General features: G+C 46.2%; 3 gene segments (V, D, J or C); all 3 read right to left on the bottom strand.

Moving 5' to 3' along the window:
* LOC133757555 (T-cell receptor beta chain C region-like) overlaps nt 1-14,639 on the bottom strand; it is a 142,936-nt gene that overhangs the window by 80,459 nt on the left and 47,838 nt on the right.
* On the bottom strand, nt 7,997-8,525 carry LOC133757175 (T cell receptor beta variable 16-like). The segment is given in 2 exon segments: nt 7,997-8,358; nt 8,477-8,525. Coding segments are annotated over 2 exon segments (411 nt in total).
* On the bottom strand, nt 11,666-12,193 carry LOC133756260 (T cell receptor beta variable 16-like). The segment is given in 2 exon segments: nt 11,666-12,027; nt 12,145-12,193. Coding segments are annotated over 2 exon segments (411 nt in total).

The raw sequence follows: 14,639 nt of genomic DNA, 5'->3' as shown, positions 1-14,639 counted from the left end.
TTTTTTTCATTTCAGCCATTCTTGTGTGTGTATATCTCATTTTCCCTCATTATTCATGAAATTTTGTAATGATTATTTGTTTAATGACCAATAAGATTTCCTCTTTTTGAGGGATTTAATGGTAATTTTTTTCTACTGATTTATCTTCTCACCAATTTCAGAGAGATAAACGTGTAGAATTGTTTTATAAATTCTACATGCTTGGGACCAGTGCCGTGGCACAGTAGGTTAATCCTCCGCCTGCGGCACCAGCATCCCATATGGGTGCTGGTTCTAGTCCCAGCTGCTCCTCTTCCAATCCAGTTCTCTGCTATGGCCTGGGAAAGCAGTCGAAGATGGCCCAAGTGCTTGGGCATCTGCACTCGCATGGGAGACTGGGAAGAAGCACCTGGCTCCTGGCTTTGGATCAGCACAGTCCAGCCATTGCGGCCATTTGGGTGGTGAACCAACGGAAGGAAGACCTTTCTCTCTGTCTCTTCCTCTCACTGTCTGTAACTCTACCTCTCAAATAAAAAAATAAATTAAAAAATTCTACATGCTAAACTGTATAAATCTATACAAATCTATATATATATAGATATAGATTTTGTGTAGATATAAAATCATCTCTCTGTAATAGTGATTTTACTCTTATATGATTAACTTTGATAAATTGAATGTCTTAATTTTTTTAGATTTTATTATTTATTTATTTGAAAGGCAGAGTTACAGGGAGGCAGAGGTAGATACAGAGAGAGAGGTCTTCCATCCACTGGTTTACTCCCTAGATGGCCGCAATGGCTGGAACTGTGCTGATGTGAAACCAGGAGCCAGGAGCTTCTTCCTGGTCTCCCACACAGGTGCAGGGGCCCAAGAACTTGGGCCATCTTCCCAGGCCATAGCTGAGCTGGATCGGAAGTGGAGCAGCCGGGACTAGAACTGGTGCCCATATAGGATGCTGGCACTGCAGGCGGCAGCTTTACCCACTACACCACAGTGCTGGCCCCTGAATATCTTAATTTTGATAGAACCATTTTTTTATCAATCTGTTTCTTAATAATTATGATGATTAAGAAATGCCTCCCATAGGGCTGGAGTTGTGGTGTAGCAGGTAAAGCCACCTCCTGTGATACCAGTATCCCAAATGGGTGCCAGATTGTGTCCTGGCTGTTCTGCTTCCAATCCAGCTCCCCACTAACACACCTTGGAAAGCAGCAGAGGATGGCCCATGTCCTCGGGTCCCTGACCTGATGTGGGAGACCTGTAAGAAATTCTTGGCTCCTGGTTTTGGCCTGTCCCAGCCCTGGTCTTTGCAGCCACTTGGGGAATGAATCTCAAATGGAAGGTTTCTCTATCTCTTCCTTTCTCTCTGTAATTCTGCCTTTCAAATCAATCAACAAATAAATGTTTAAAAAATCCCCTGTCTTGACACTATGAGTATTTTACAATGTATTCTAGAAGCTTTATGATTTATTATGATTATGCTTTTAATACTTTATGCAGATAGCCAATTTCCCTACCACCATTTGGTGAAAACCTCATGTTTGACTTCTTCAGTATCACCTCTGTGTGCAAATGTACACGTGCGGTTTCCTTGAATCTGTTTTTTTTTTTAAGATTTATTTATTTATTTGAAAGTCACAATTGCAGAGAGAGGGAGAGAAAGAGAAAGAGAGAGAGAGAGAGAGAGAGAGAGAAATAGAGAGAAACTTCCATCCGTTGGTTCACTCCCCAGATGGCCACAATAACTGGGACTGGGCCAAGCCAAAGACAGGAGCCAGGAATACCATCTGGGGGCCGGTGCCTCCACCTTACAGCGCCGGCACCCCGGGTTCTAGTCCCGGTCGGGGCGCCGGATTCTGTCCTGGTTGCCCCTCTTCCAGGCCAGCTCTCTGCTGTGGCCAGGGAGTGCAGTGGAGGATGGCCCAAGTGCTTGGGCCCTGCACCCCATGGGAGACCAGGATGAGCACCTGGTTCCTGGTTTCAGATCAGCAATGGTGCGCCGGCCACAGTGCACCGGCCGCGGCGGCTATTGGAGGGTGAACCAACGGAAGGAAGACCTTTCTCTCTGTCTCTCTCCCTCACTGTCTACTCTGCCTGTCAAAAAAAAAAAAAAAAAAAAAAAAAGGAATACCATCTGGGTCTCCCATGTGAGTGGCAGGGACCCGAGCACATCGGCCATCCTCTGCTGCTTCCCCAGATGCGTTAGCAGGGAGCTGGATCAGAAGTGAATCAGCTGGGTGCTCGTATGGGGCCCCAGGGTCCTACTGAAGCTTCATGCATGCAGGCTTTGCACTTCCTGTTTGGTGGGCTCCTGGGTTCTTCTCTGTAGCTCATTCCTTTCCAAAGCTCTTATGAAGAAGCTGCAGTGGAAAAGGACCTCTTACCAGAATGAGCTACCACACCATGCTCCACCCACCTCCAGCCTTTTTCTAGGCTTAACTTTACTATTTTCCATGTAAAGATACCAACAGGTGGAGAAACCAAAACTCTCTCTTCCTTCCCCCGTTTTTATATCCCATTACTCCATTGTTCCCCATCAACTCTTCTTTTATATCCTCAGGGAATCAGAATGCTACAGCTGTATTTTCAGGAATTTTCTCTCTGTTATTAGATGCATATTTGGGGTAGAGCCTTATGGCCCCATAGCTCAATCGTTTCTGCACAATCTAAACCTCTGGTTCAAGGCCGGCGCCGTGGCTCACTAGGCTAATCCTCCGCCTTGCGGCGCCGGCACACCAGGTTCTAGTCCTGGTCGGGGCACCGATCCTGTCCCGGTTGCCCCTCTTCCAGGCCAGCTCTCTGCTGTGGCCAGGGAGTGCAGTGGAGGATGGCCCAAGTGCTTGGGCCCTGCACCCCATGGGAGACCAGGAGAAGCACCTGGCTCCTGCCATCGGATCAGCGTGGTGCGCCGGTCGCAGCGTGCCGGCCGCGGCGGCCATTGGAGGGTGAATCAACGGCAAAGGAAGACCTTTCTCTCTGTCTCTCTCTCTCACTATCCACTCTGCCTGTCAAAAAAAAAAAAAGAAAAAGAAAAAGTAAACCTCTGGTTCAGCTCTATGACACAGCAACTTCACATTGTGTGTACAACTGCCTGGTTAATTTCATCTGTTGTCCTCTAGAGAGCTGGAGTCCTGTTATCCCAAATGGGAATTGTTGCTGCCAACAAGATCCCATATTATTTGGAAAAAAAAAAACACAGAAAAAACAAGTCATGTTGCTATGATCACCTGTCTGATGGTGACCATGAAATATTCAAACATCAGCCCTCTCTTCTGAACGGCAGCCTACAAAGTACTTCCACACTTAGATCCATGGAATGGGAAACTAACTTGTTCAAAGCCTCCATTCTGTTTATTTCTTGAATCGAGTCCTTTGGACTTAATTCATGTCAGCTGATCAGCTTCTTTCTCTGTTGCCTGTTCCCCATGGTGGTGCTGCCTTTACTCTGCCTTTGAAGAGCTCGCTTTCTTTCTCTAGAATGATCTGTTCAAAGCAGGGTCTATCTGATGAAGCTCCCATTTTAGTTTTCTTTGATCCAACCTGACAGAACTGGATATACCTCTTCCCTGAGCTCCCAAGAAACTTCTTCTTCTTTTTAAATTATTTATTTATTTATTTGAAAGTTAGTGTTGCAAAGAGAGCAAGGCAGAGGCAGAAAGAGAGGTTTTCCACCCACTGGTTCACTCCCCTGATGGCTGCAATGGCCAGAGCTGGCTCAGGCTAATGCCAGGAGCTTCATCCAGGTCTTCCAGGTGGGAGTAGGGGCCCAAGGACTTGGGGCATCTTCTACAGCTTTCCCAGGAGCACCAGCAGGTAGCTGGATCAGAAGTGGAGCAGCCGGGACTCGAACAGGTGCCTGCTTGGGTTACTGGCACTGCAGGTGGCAGCCTCACCAGCTTTGCCACAGTGCCAGCCACAGAACTTCTTATTCTAATATCATTTAATATTATATTACCTTCTATAGGGAGGCTTCAAATGGTTTGTGGAAAATGAGATTAAAAGGGAAGTTTATTTTCCTGCAAAATAAATTTTGAAATCCATACATATGTGGGTTCTTCAAAAGGTTCACAAGGAGCTAGGCACTTGCTGTAGTGGTCAAGATGCCCATGTCGCACATCAGAGTGTCAGGGTTCGGTACCCAGCTCCGGCTCGGACCCCAGCTCTGGCTAATGCAGAAGCTGTGATGCAGTTGTTGATGGTCAAGGACTTGAGTGCCTGCCCGCCCCATGTGCAGTGTGGATGGAGTTCCAGCCTCCTGATAGTTTCTGCTAACCTGTGAAGGCAGGAACAGCTGTGTGAGCGTCACGCACCCTTCAAAGGGAGGCTGGGGCCAGATCACGGAAATGTGCTGCATCACCAAGTCAGGGGCCGGTGGAGGCACAGCTGGTACACTCACTGTGACTACTCTTCCACTCACAGCTTTCAGCTGGGAAGCACGGGTACGCATACTTTAATAATGATGGATGGAACCCAGGAACTGGAGGAGAGACAGAGAGAGGAAGAGAGAGTTGTGTCCTGGTATACCATGTGTATTATCCTGTACCCTGAGGTCTGCAGCCACTTTTGTGCCTTGTTTCCTCACTACTGGATTTCTGCTCCCATCCTCTGTTTTGATCGCCCCTTTCTATTCACGAAGAACTGTCATTTGCATTTTTTTCCCTTTAGATTCATGTTCTTTTAAGTTGGGTTTCTGGTGTTTTCTACCAACCGAATGCACCACTCATTTCCTGAGCTGGGTGCAGGCTGAGTTTGTGTTGGAAGGAAAGCGAACTCTGAGCACTGTGGATTGGCTGCTGGCACAGAAATACAGGGCCGAGTCCCCCAGTTCAGTGGAGCTGAAAATCGCTCATTGATCATTTATGTTTTCTCCATAATTTCTTCACTCTGTAAGTGAACCAAAAACTTGAGCTCTTCTTCTGGCTTCTTATGATACCAATAAACATATCTGTGTCCTTTTGCAGGGACACAGTGCATCTTTGCTGTCTGTGCCTTTCCTTGGAGCAGATGTCTGGGAGTTTGGGTGACCTCTGTGTCCATGGAGCCTGTGGAGGGAGGAGACAGAAGCTGGAGGAGAAGGCCCTGAGGGAGCCTGGGAGAGCAGCCCCAGGAGGCCGAGCAGCCAGGGGGACTGGAATGTGCTGGTGCAGAGCAGGGACTGACCTGCTCCCCAGAGACACAAGGCCACCCAGCAGAGCAGACCGTGGTGCATGGTGTGTGCAGGAGGAGAGGAGTGGCAGGCGGCTCTTCCTGGAAGGCTTTCTCATCCCCAGCGGTCACCTCCCTGTGACGTCATCACTGCCCGTGGGCTTCACCCTTCCCTGTATGTGGGCCACGCACATGTCCTAGGCTGTGGGAGGGTAGGGGGTGTTTTAGCTGGAGGGGGCAACTGGTGTGATTCTAGCCCACTTCCTCCTTCTTCAAGTGATGAAACCTTCACTCTTTTTGCATTAAAGTCATTTTCATGTTATTTATTCATTGGCTTATTAACAGCATATTTTGTCATCTTCCTTTCATCTCAAGTAATAAGTCATACAATTTAATGTATATCATGCATGAATTTCAAAATTTCTTTGAACTGAGTTAACCTAATTCCATATTCATTTTTTTATTAACTATTTAAAGCACATTTGCATCAAAGACTTTGCTAAACTTATATAATCACAAAGGAGCTACTTTACATTAAGAATTAGATGCAGGACCACTTTAAACATATTTACAACAAATATGAGTGCATGGAGAGGAGCAATACGATGGGTATTTTTGTTTGTTTAAAAGAGGAATTATCGCTGAGACTTTCTAGCCCATGTTACACTTTCAGATTCTGTTTTACTTTCTCTACCATGTTCATGTAACTAAGCCTGAATTATTATTTGTGTGTTTTTTTTTTATTAGAGTGAGACAGACAGAGATCCACCAGTTCACCCCTCAAATGCATCCAACACATGTGTGTGAATCAGACAAAAGCCCGCAGGTGGGAACACATTCTGAGCCTCCCATGTGGTTGGCAGGGACCCATCACTGCAATGGCCGGGAGCTATTGAGCCATCAGTGATGCCTCCCAGGGAGCTGGAGTCAGGAGCCAGGTATTGAACCCAGGTCCTCTGATAGGGGAGGCAGGCATCTGTATCTGCCAGACTAACTGCCTACTTAAATAAATTGTATTTTTCAGAACACTTTGCTGTTCACTGCAAAGTTGAGCATAACTGACCGTTCTTCATGCCCACTGTTGCCCCATGGGTAGCCACTCCCATATTGACCTCCAGTGCTGTACAGCTGCAGATCTGATGCATGTGGACTGCAGGTGGAGGGAGAACAGAACGTAGACTGGGCCAGCAGAGCGATGCACCCAAATGCTTCACTCTAAGTCATGTGCTTGCATGTGGAATACGCCCTTTAGTTTTTAAAGTCACAGGTTTATTTTCAGAAACAAAAAACCTCAACCTCATCTCGATGTGTACCTTGCAGGATTTCCGAGTTTCGTGAAATGTTTGAATGAGCATAGCTTGCCATAGAGCAGAGGAGCTCTAACACTTGAGGCCAACGCTGTGAGCATCAGTGTGGTCGCTGGAGATCACTGCCTTCAGAGGCAGACTTCAACTGAGACATTTTAAATTTTTTTAACTTTATTTGACAGGTAGAGATATAGACAGTGAGAGAGAGAGACAGAGAGAAAGGTCTTCCTTCTATTGGTTCACTCCCCAAATGGCCACCATGGCCAGTGCTGCGCCAATCCGAAGCCAGGAGCCAGGTGCTTCTTCCTGGTCTCCCATGCAGGTGCAGGGCCCAAGCACTTGGGCCATCCTCCACTGCTTTCCCAGGCCACAACAGAGAGCTGGACTGGAAGAGGAGCAACCGGGACAGAACCCAGTGCCCATATGTGATGCCGGCGCCACAGGTGGAGGATTAACCAAGTGAGCCATGGTGCTGGCCAAAAAGAGATATTTTAAGCAGAATCTGAACCTGATGTGAAACCTTGTGAGAATATATTTTTGTAAGTAAATTCCTTAGGAATGTTTAAAAAGTACATTCACGGTGATTTTGTTAAAATAAACTTTGGAAAAAAGCATGCAAAAATTTTAATGATAAAAACTGTGAAGTTGTACTGAAAGAAACTTTAACAAAAACCTCCAATTAGGTCCAATTCCTTGCTAATGTGCCTGAGACATAGCAATTGTTTGCTCAAGTTTTTGAGTTCCTGCTACCAATGTGGGAGATAGGATGGAGATTTTGGCTCCATGCCCAGTCCCGGCTCTGTGGCTCTTTGGGGAGAGAAACAGCAGATGAAGCATCTCTGTCTGTCTTTGTCACTCTGCCTTTCAAATCATCGATAGTCATTTTTTCTAACCCAAAGACCTAGTGCAGAGATACAGGAGAACATCTGGAGAATACCTATAATTGATTGTCATGGTAGTCACGTGAGTATACAATTTGTCAAATTCCAGTGAAATTTATACTTAAAGTGGTTGTATTTTGACTCATGTATCATATTAATCAATAAAGTTGATTTTAAAAAATCTCTTGGATTTTTATTTCAGCATTATTATTTATTTCAGGAGCAGGAGTTGTTGAGAGTTTCTGACAAGTTTCCAGTGCACACACAGCTGTGTGGAGCAGCCATTCAACCCTTAAGGAGAGGCTAGTCTGGGTGAAGGACGTGCACTGGACCGCAGGGTCAGGGTCCATGTGATGAGCTGAAGTGCTCATCATCATTCCTCCTAAATGTGTAGTTTTCCCAGGTGAAAATTCGGAATTATACATGTTAATAAAGACTGTTAGAAATGAGAGAGAGAGAGAGAGCAAGCGAGAGAGAGAGCGCACTCTGATATACCTTGCCTGCTATCACATACCCTTGGCAATTTTTTTGCCTTCCTTCCCAAGCCTGTAGATTTCTGTACCCATGTGAATGCTAAAGACCCCATTCTTCTCACTTAGAGCTGTCATTGACAATTTAGCCTTTGGATTTATGCTCTTACAAGTTGAGTTTCTGGTGTTTTCTACCAACCGAATGCACCACTCATTTCCTGAGCTGGGTGCAGGCTGAGTTTCTGTTGGAAGGAAAGCGAACTTTGAGCACTGTGGATTGGCTGCTGGCACAGAAATACAGGGCCGAGTCGTCTAGTTCAGTGGACTGGATCTCCACGCTGCAGGGTTTGTTTGTGGGACACTGAGCTGAAAATCGCTCATTGATCATTTCTGTTTTGTCCAGAATTTCTTCATCCTGTAAGTACACCACAAATTTTATCCCTTCTTCTGGCTTCTTACGATACCAATAAACATATCTGTGTCCTTTTGCAGGGACACAGTGCATCTTTGCTGTCTGTGCCTTTCCTTTGAGCAGATGTCTGGGAGTCTGGGTGACCTCTGTGTCCATGGAGCCTGTGGAGGGAGGAGACAGAAGCTGGAGGAGAAGGCCCTGAGGGAGCCTGGGAGAGCAGCCCCAGGAGGCCGAGCAGCCAGGGGGACTGGAATGTGCTGGTGCAGAGCAGGGACTGACCTGCTCCCCAGAGACACAGGGCCACCCAGCAGAGCAGACCGTGGTGCATGGTGTGTGCAGGAGGAGAGGAGTGGCAGGCAGCTCTTCCTGGAAGGCTTTCTCATCTCCAGCGGTCACCTCCCTGTGACGTTGTCACTGCCCGTGGGCTTCACCCTTGCCCTGCATGTGGGCCATGCACATGTCCTAGGCTGTGGGAGGGGAGGGTGTGTTTCAGCTAGTGAGGACAACTGGTGTGAGTTTCAGCTACTTCCAACTTTTTGTAAGTTACTCTTTCACTCTTTTTGTATGAGCTCATCTGCTCATTTTCTTGTCATTTTTGCGTTGTCTTTGTAACATTGCCTATTTGTTTCTTTCCATCTGAAATCATTAATGAATGAAATCTTTGCACTGTATGCATGTGTTTCAAAATTTCTTTGTACTAAAGTAAACTTATCTTCGTGTTCATTTTCTGTTAACCAGTTGAAACACACTTTCACCAATCATTGACCTTGCTACTTTCATTTAAGAAATAAATAGGAAAACTTAAAGGATATTTATGACAAATACATATGCATGAATAGGGGCAATAAAATGAGTTATTTTTGCTTGTTGAAAAGATAATTTATCTCTGGGATTTTGTAATCCAGGTTATGCTTTGAGTCCATTTTGCTTTCTCTTTCACGTCCATGTAATCACAAGCCTGACACCCTTTGTGGTTCTTGCTCCTGTTTTCCATGAGAGAGACAGGGATCCTGTCCACCAGTTCACTCATGAAATGCCTGTAACATATGTGGTCTGGATCAGACCAACGCTGAGAGGTGGTAGCACAGTCTAAGCTATCCGTGTGGTTGGCAGGGACCCAACTGCTCGAGCCACCATGATGCCTCCTGGGTCCTGCCTTGTCAGGAAGCTGGAGTTGGGAGCCAGCTAGATTTATTTAAGGCATGTTTATATTTAAAAGTCAGAGTTCCAGAGACAGAGGTGGAAACAGAGAGAAACAGAGAGAGAGAGAGAGAGAGAGAGAGAGATTTTTATCCAAATGGCCACATTGGCCAGGGTGGGCCAGGTTTAACCCAGGAGCCGAGATCTTCATGTGGGTATATCATGTGTATGACAGGGGCCAAGCACTTGGGCCCACCTTCGCTGCTTTTCCCAGGCCATTAGCAGGGAGCTGGATCAGAAGTGGAGCAGCTGAGACAGGAACCATCCGCCTTATGGGTTGCAGGCATCACAGCCAGTGGTTTAAGCTGCTCTGCCACAACACCAGCCTAGGAGCCAGGTATTGTAACTGATATTATGATATGGGATGCGTGTATCTTTAGGGATAGGCCAACTGCCTATCTTAGTGAACTGTATTTTAAATAACATTTTCAAGTTCACAACAAAATTAAGCAGAGGGAGCTCTCAATCCCCTCTACTGCCCCCTTCATTGCCTCCCTGATGTTGACCTTCCATTAAGACTGCAGACCTGGTGGGTGTGGCTACAAGGGGAGCCAGAACAGCACTGGTTCACTCCCAGTCCTGTGCTTGGGTTAGAACACACCCTTTAATTCTGCAGCTCACAGGTTTATTTTCAGAAGCAATAGAGCCTCATGTCGATGTATACCCTGCGTGATTCCCAAGGTTTGTGAAATGTTTGAGTGAGCATGTCTTACTTTAGAGCAGAAGAGCACTAACCCTTAGGGGGTTTCTGTAGGAAATAAGGCTGACACTTGGAGCTCAGTTTGGTTGCTGGTGGTCACTGCTTCCTGGTGCAACAGGCTGCGGCAGAGAATTCAACCGAGACATTAAGGGGGATCTGGACCTGAAGTTAAACCTTGTAAGAATATATTTTAGTAAGTGAATTCTTTTTTTTTTTTTTTTTTTTTTTTACTTTTTGACAGGCAGAGTGACAGTGAGAGAGATAGACAGAGAGAAAGGTCTTCCTTTTGCCGTTGGTTCACCCTCCAATGGCTGCCGTGGCTGGCGCGCTGCAGCCGGCGCACCTCGCTGATCCGATGGCAGGAGCCAGGTGCTTCTCCTGGTCTCCCATGCGGGTGCAGGGCCCAAGCACTTGGGCCATCCTCCACTGCACTCCCTGGCCACAGCAGAGAGCTGGCCTGGAAGAGGGGCAACCGGGACAGAATCCGGTGCCCCAACCAGGACTAGAACCCGGTGTGCTGGCACCGCAAGGCGGAGGGTTAGCCTAGTGAGCTGCGGCACCGGCCAAGTAAGTGAATTCTTTTTGAGAGTTTACAAAGTACATTTATGATAATTTTATTGAAACAAACGGGACAAATGTACCCAAATTTTTAATGTTAAAAACTGAGGTAGTACTGAAGAAAATTAATACAAACCTCCAATTGCGATGCAACTCGTAGCTAATGTGTGAGATGCAGCAGGTGGTGCCTCACGTGTCTGAGTCCCTCTCACCGTTGTAGGAGATCAGATGGAGTCCCTGGCTCTTGGCTCCAGCTCAGCTGAACTCTGGCTGTTGGAGCCGTTAGAGTAGTGAATCAGCAGATGGGAGATCTCTCTTTGTCTCTGCCTTTCAAATCAGTTAAATAATCAATCATTAAATCTAATTAAGAAACCCAAAGACCCCAGTGAAGAGACACATGAGAACGGATGGAGAATATCTAATTGATTGTCACAGAAGCCACATGAGTAAACAATTTGTCAAAATGCATTGATGTTTACCCTGAAAGTAGATGCATTTTCTTTCATGTATCGTATGGCTCAAAGAGTAGCTTTTAATATCTGCATGGTGGGAGTTTTCCATGAGGTAGGCATTGCTGATGGATTCTGTTGAGTCGCAGGGCAGGCACATCTCTACGAAGCAGTCACTAACCCTGACTGCGGACTGCATCCAGGTGAAGGACTGTACTGGGTCACAGGGTCATGGTCAATGTAAAAGATAGGGCTGTTGTGCTCATCCACCTTACCCATGAATGCATGGTTTCCTAGGAGAAAAGAACACAATTACACATGTTAATGAAGGCTATTAGCAGAGAGAGAGAGAGAGAGAGAGAGAGAGAGAGAGAGAGAGAGAGAGACCCTGGAATACCTTGTCTGGTATCCTGTACCCTGGGAACTGTGAGCCGCTTTGTAGTCTTTCTTCCCCATTCATACCACATGCTGCTCACCTAGAGTTGTCATCTACAGTTTGTTCTCTTCAGATTTATGAGAGTTGTTGAGTTTCTGGTGTTTTCTACCAGCCGAATGCACCACTCATTTCCTGAGCTGGGTGCAGGCTGAGTTTGTGTTCGAAGGAAAGCGAACTTTGAGCACTGTGGATTGGCTGCTGGCACAGAAATACAGGGCCGAGTCGTCTAGTTCAGTGGACTGGATCTCCACGCTGCAGGGTTTGTTTTTGGGACATTGAGCTGAAAATCGCTCATTGATCACGTCTGTTTTCTCAATAATTTCTTCATCCTGTAAGTACACCACAAATTTTATCTCTTCTTCTGGCTTCTTATGATACCAATAAACATAACTGTGCCCTTTTGCAGGGACACAGTCCATCTTTGCTGTCTGTGCCTTTCCTTGGAGCAGATGTCTGGGAGTCTGGGTGACCTCTGTGTCCATGGAGCCTGTGGAGGGAGGAGACAGAAGCTGGAGGAGAAGGCCTGAGGGAGCCTGGGAGAGCAGCCCCAGGAGGCTGAGCAGCCAGGGGGACTGGAATGTGCTGGTGCAGAGCAGGGACTGACCTGCTCCCCAGAGACACAGGGCCACCCAGCAGAGCAGACCGTGGTGCATGGTGTGTGCAGGAGGAGAGGAGTGGCAGGCGGCTCTTCCTGGAAGGCTTTCTCATCCCCAGCGGTCACCTCCCTGTGACGTCATCACTGCCCATGGGCTTCACCCTTGCCCTGCAGGTGGGCCCCGCACATGTCCTAGGCTGTGGGAGGGGAGGGGGTGTTTTAGCTGGAGAGGGCAACTGGTGTGATTCTAGCCCACTTCCTCCTTCTTCATGTGATGAAATCTTTTACTCTTTTTGCATTAAAGCCATTTTCATGTTATTTATTTCTTGGCTTTTCAATATTGCTATTTTGTTCCCTCTTTCCATCTGATGTCTTCAGTTATGCAATTCCAGGCAGAGTATACATAGCTTTCCAAATCTCTTTGTGTTGTGGTAAACATCTTTTCCTTTTTAAAGATTTATTTATTTATTTGAAAGTCAGAGTTATAGATAGAAATGTAGAGACCAAGTGAGAGATCTTCCATTCACGGGTTCACCCCCAAATGCTCAACAGCGAGGGCTGGGCCAGGCCGAAGCAAAGAGTCAGGAGCTTCATCTGATCTCCCACATGGGTGGCAGGGGTCCCTGCACTTGGGCAACCTTCTGCTGCTTTTCACAGGTCATTAAAAGAGAGCTGGATCAGAAGTGGAGCAGTTGGGACACAAACCAGCACCCATATGGGATGCAGGAGCCACAGGTAGAAGTTTATGTGCTATACCACAAAGCTGGCCCCTTAAATAAATATCTCTGTTGCCCATTTTCTATTAAATATCATAACTACAGTTGAACGAGCCACAGAGTCTGCAAAATTTATGAATTACATATCAGTAACTTTACATTGAGATTTAAGTATTGGTGGCTGTTGCTGTGGTGTAGCAGGTAAAGCTGTTGCCTGCGGTGCCGGCATCTGATACAGGTGCCACTGAATCCAGACACTCGGATAAAGGATGCAGGTATCCTTAACTGCTAGCTAACCACCTACTTATGTGAACTTTATTTTTTAGTACATTTTATGTTCACAACAAAATGGAGCAGAAATGGCAAAGCCCCCAAATCCCCTGTGTTACCCAAAGCACAGCCTCTCCCAGCTGGACTCCAGTGTTGTCAGACAGCAGACCTGATGGATGTGGGCCACAGGAGAGTGGAGAATGCACAGACTGGGCCAGAAGAGCAGGTGCACCCAGATTCTTCACTCCGTGGCACCTTCTTGAAATGCAGAATACGTACTTTAAGTTTTAGCTCATAGGTTTGTTTTTAGAACCAAAGAATGTTCATCTTAATGTCCACCTAGCCGGGGTTTCACAGCGTATCTGAAATGCTTGGATGCACTTATTTTACCGTTGAGCACAAGTGCAGTAGCACATAGGTGGTTCAGGAGGGAAATGGGGCTGACATTGTGAGTTCTATGAGGTTGCTGACCATCACTGACTTCTGAGTAACACCAAGGCATTTAAAGACTGAATCTGAAACTGAGGTGAAAACTTAGAATCATATATTTTAGTAAGTAAATTCCTTATGATTGTTTAAAAGGTACATTCATGAAAATTTTATTGAAACATACTTGGGAAAAAGTAGGCAAAATTTAACAATATATGCAGCCCACAATAATAAAAACTATGAAACAATACTGAAAGTAAAGTAACAAAGAACACTAACTTCCATTAACTCGACGCTAATAAACCTTGGAGGCAGCTGAGTATGGCTCAAGTACTTTACCACCCAGGTTTAATACCCAGTGTGGCCCAGTTCTGGCTGTTGTGACCAACTGGGGAGTGAACTAGCAGATGGCGCTCTCTCTCTCTCTCTCTTGCTCTCGCTCTCTGTTTTTCTCAACTGATCTTCTAAATAAGTAAACAAATAAACAAATGTTTTTTCAAACTCCAAAGACCTCAGAAAAGACACACAGAGGAACTTTTGCTAAAATCTGCAATGTCATGGTAATCACATGAGTACACAATTTTTTCAAATCTCGTTGAAATGCACCGACTTAAAGCAGGTGCATTTAATTTCATGTATTTTATGAATCAGTGCAGCTGCTTTTACACATTACATGACTGGCATGTTCCTGAGACAGGAGTTGCTGAGAACGTCTGAAGGTTTGGAGGGCAGGCGTGACAAGCTCAAGTAAGGAAATGTGCGGGATCACAGGCTCAGGGTCCGTGTGAAAGACACAGCTGATGTGCTCACCATCCTTACTCCTGAGTGCACAGCCTTCCCAGCTGAGAGGCACAGGACGATTATTTTCCAAACATTATTAGAATCACCAAAGAGACAGATAGAGGTGTCGTGGTATACCCTGCCTGGTATCCTGTGCCCTGGGACCTGGGAACCCATTGGTGGCCTTATTCCCCATTCTCTGAGATTCTGCTGCGTCCTCTATTTCAAACACTCCTAACGTCCTACCTAGAACTGTCATTTACAGTTTTCCTTCAGACCTATGCTCTTTCAAGTTTGGTTTCTGGTGTT

The sequence above is a fragment of the Lepus europaeus genome, chromosome 1 (assembly GCF_033115175.1).
Source record: "Lepus europaeus isolate LE1 chromosome 1, mLepTim1.pri, whole genome shotgun sequence".
Classification (NCBI taxonomy): Eukaryota; Metazoa; Chordata; class Mammalia; order Lagomorpha; family Leporidae; genus Lepus; species Lepus europaeus.
This window is presented reverse-complemented; position numbering and strand designations above follow the sequence as displayed.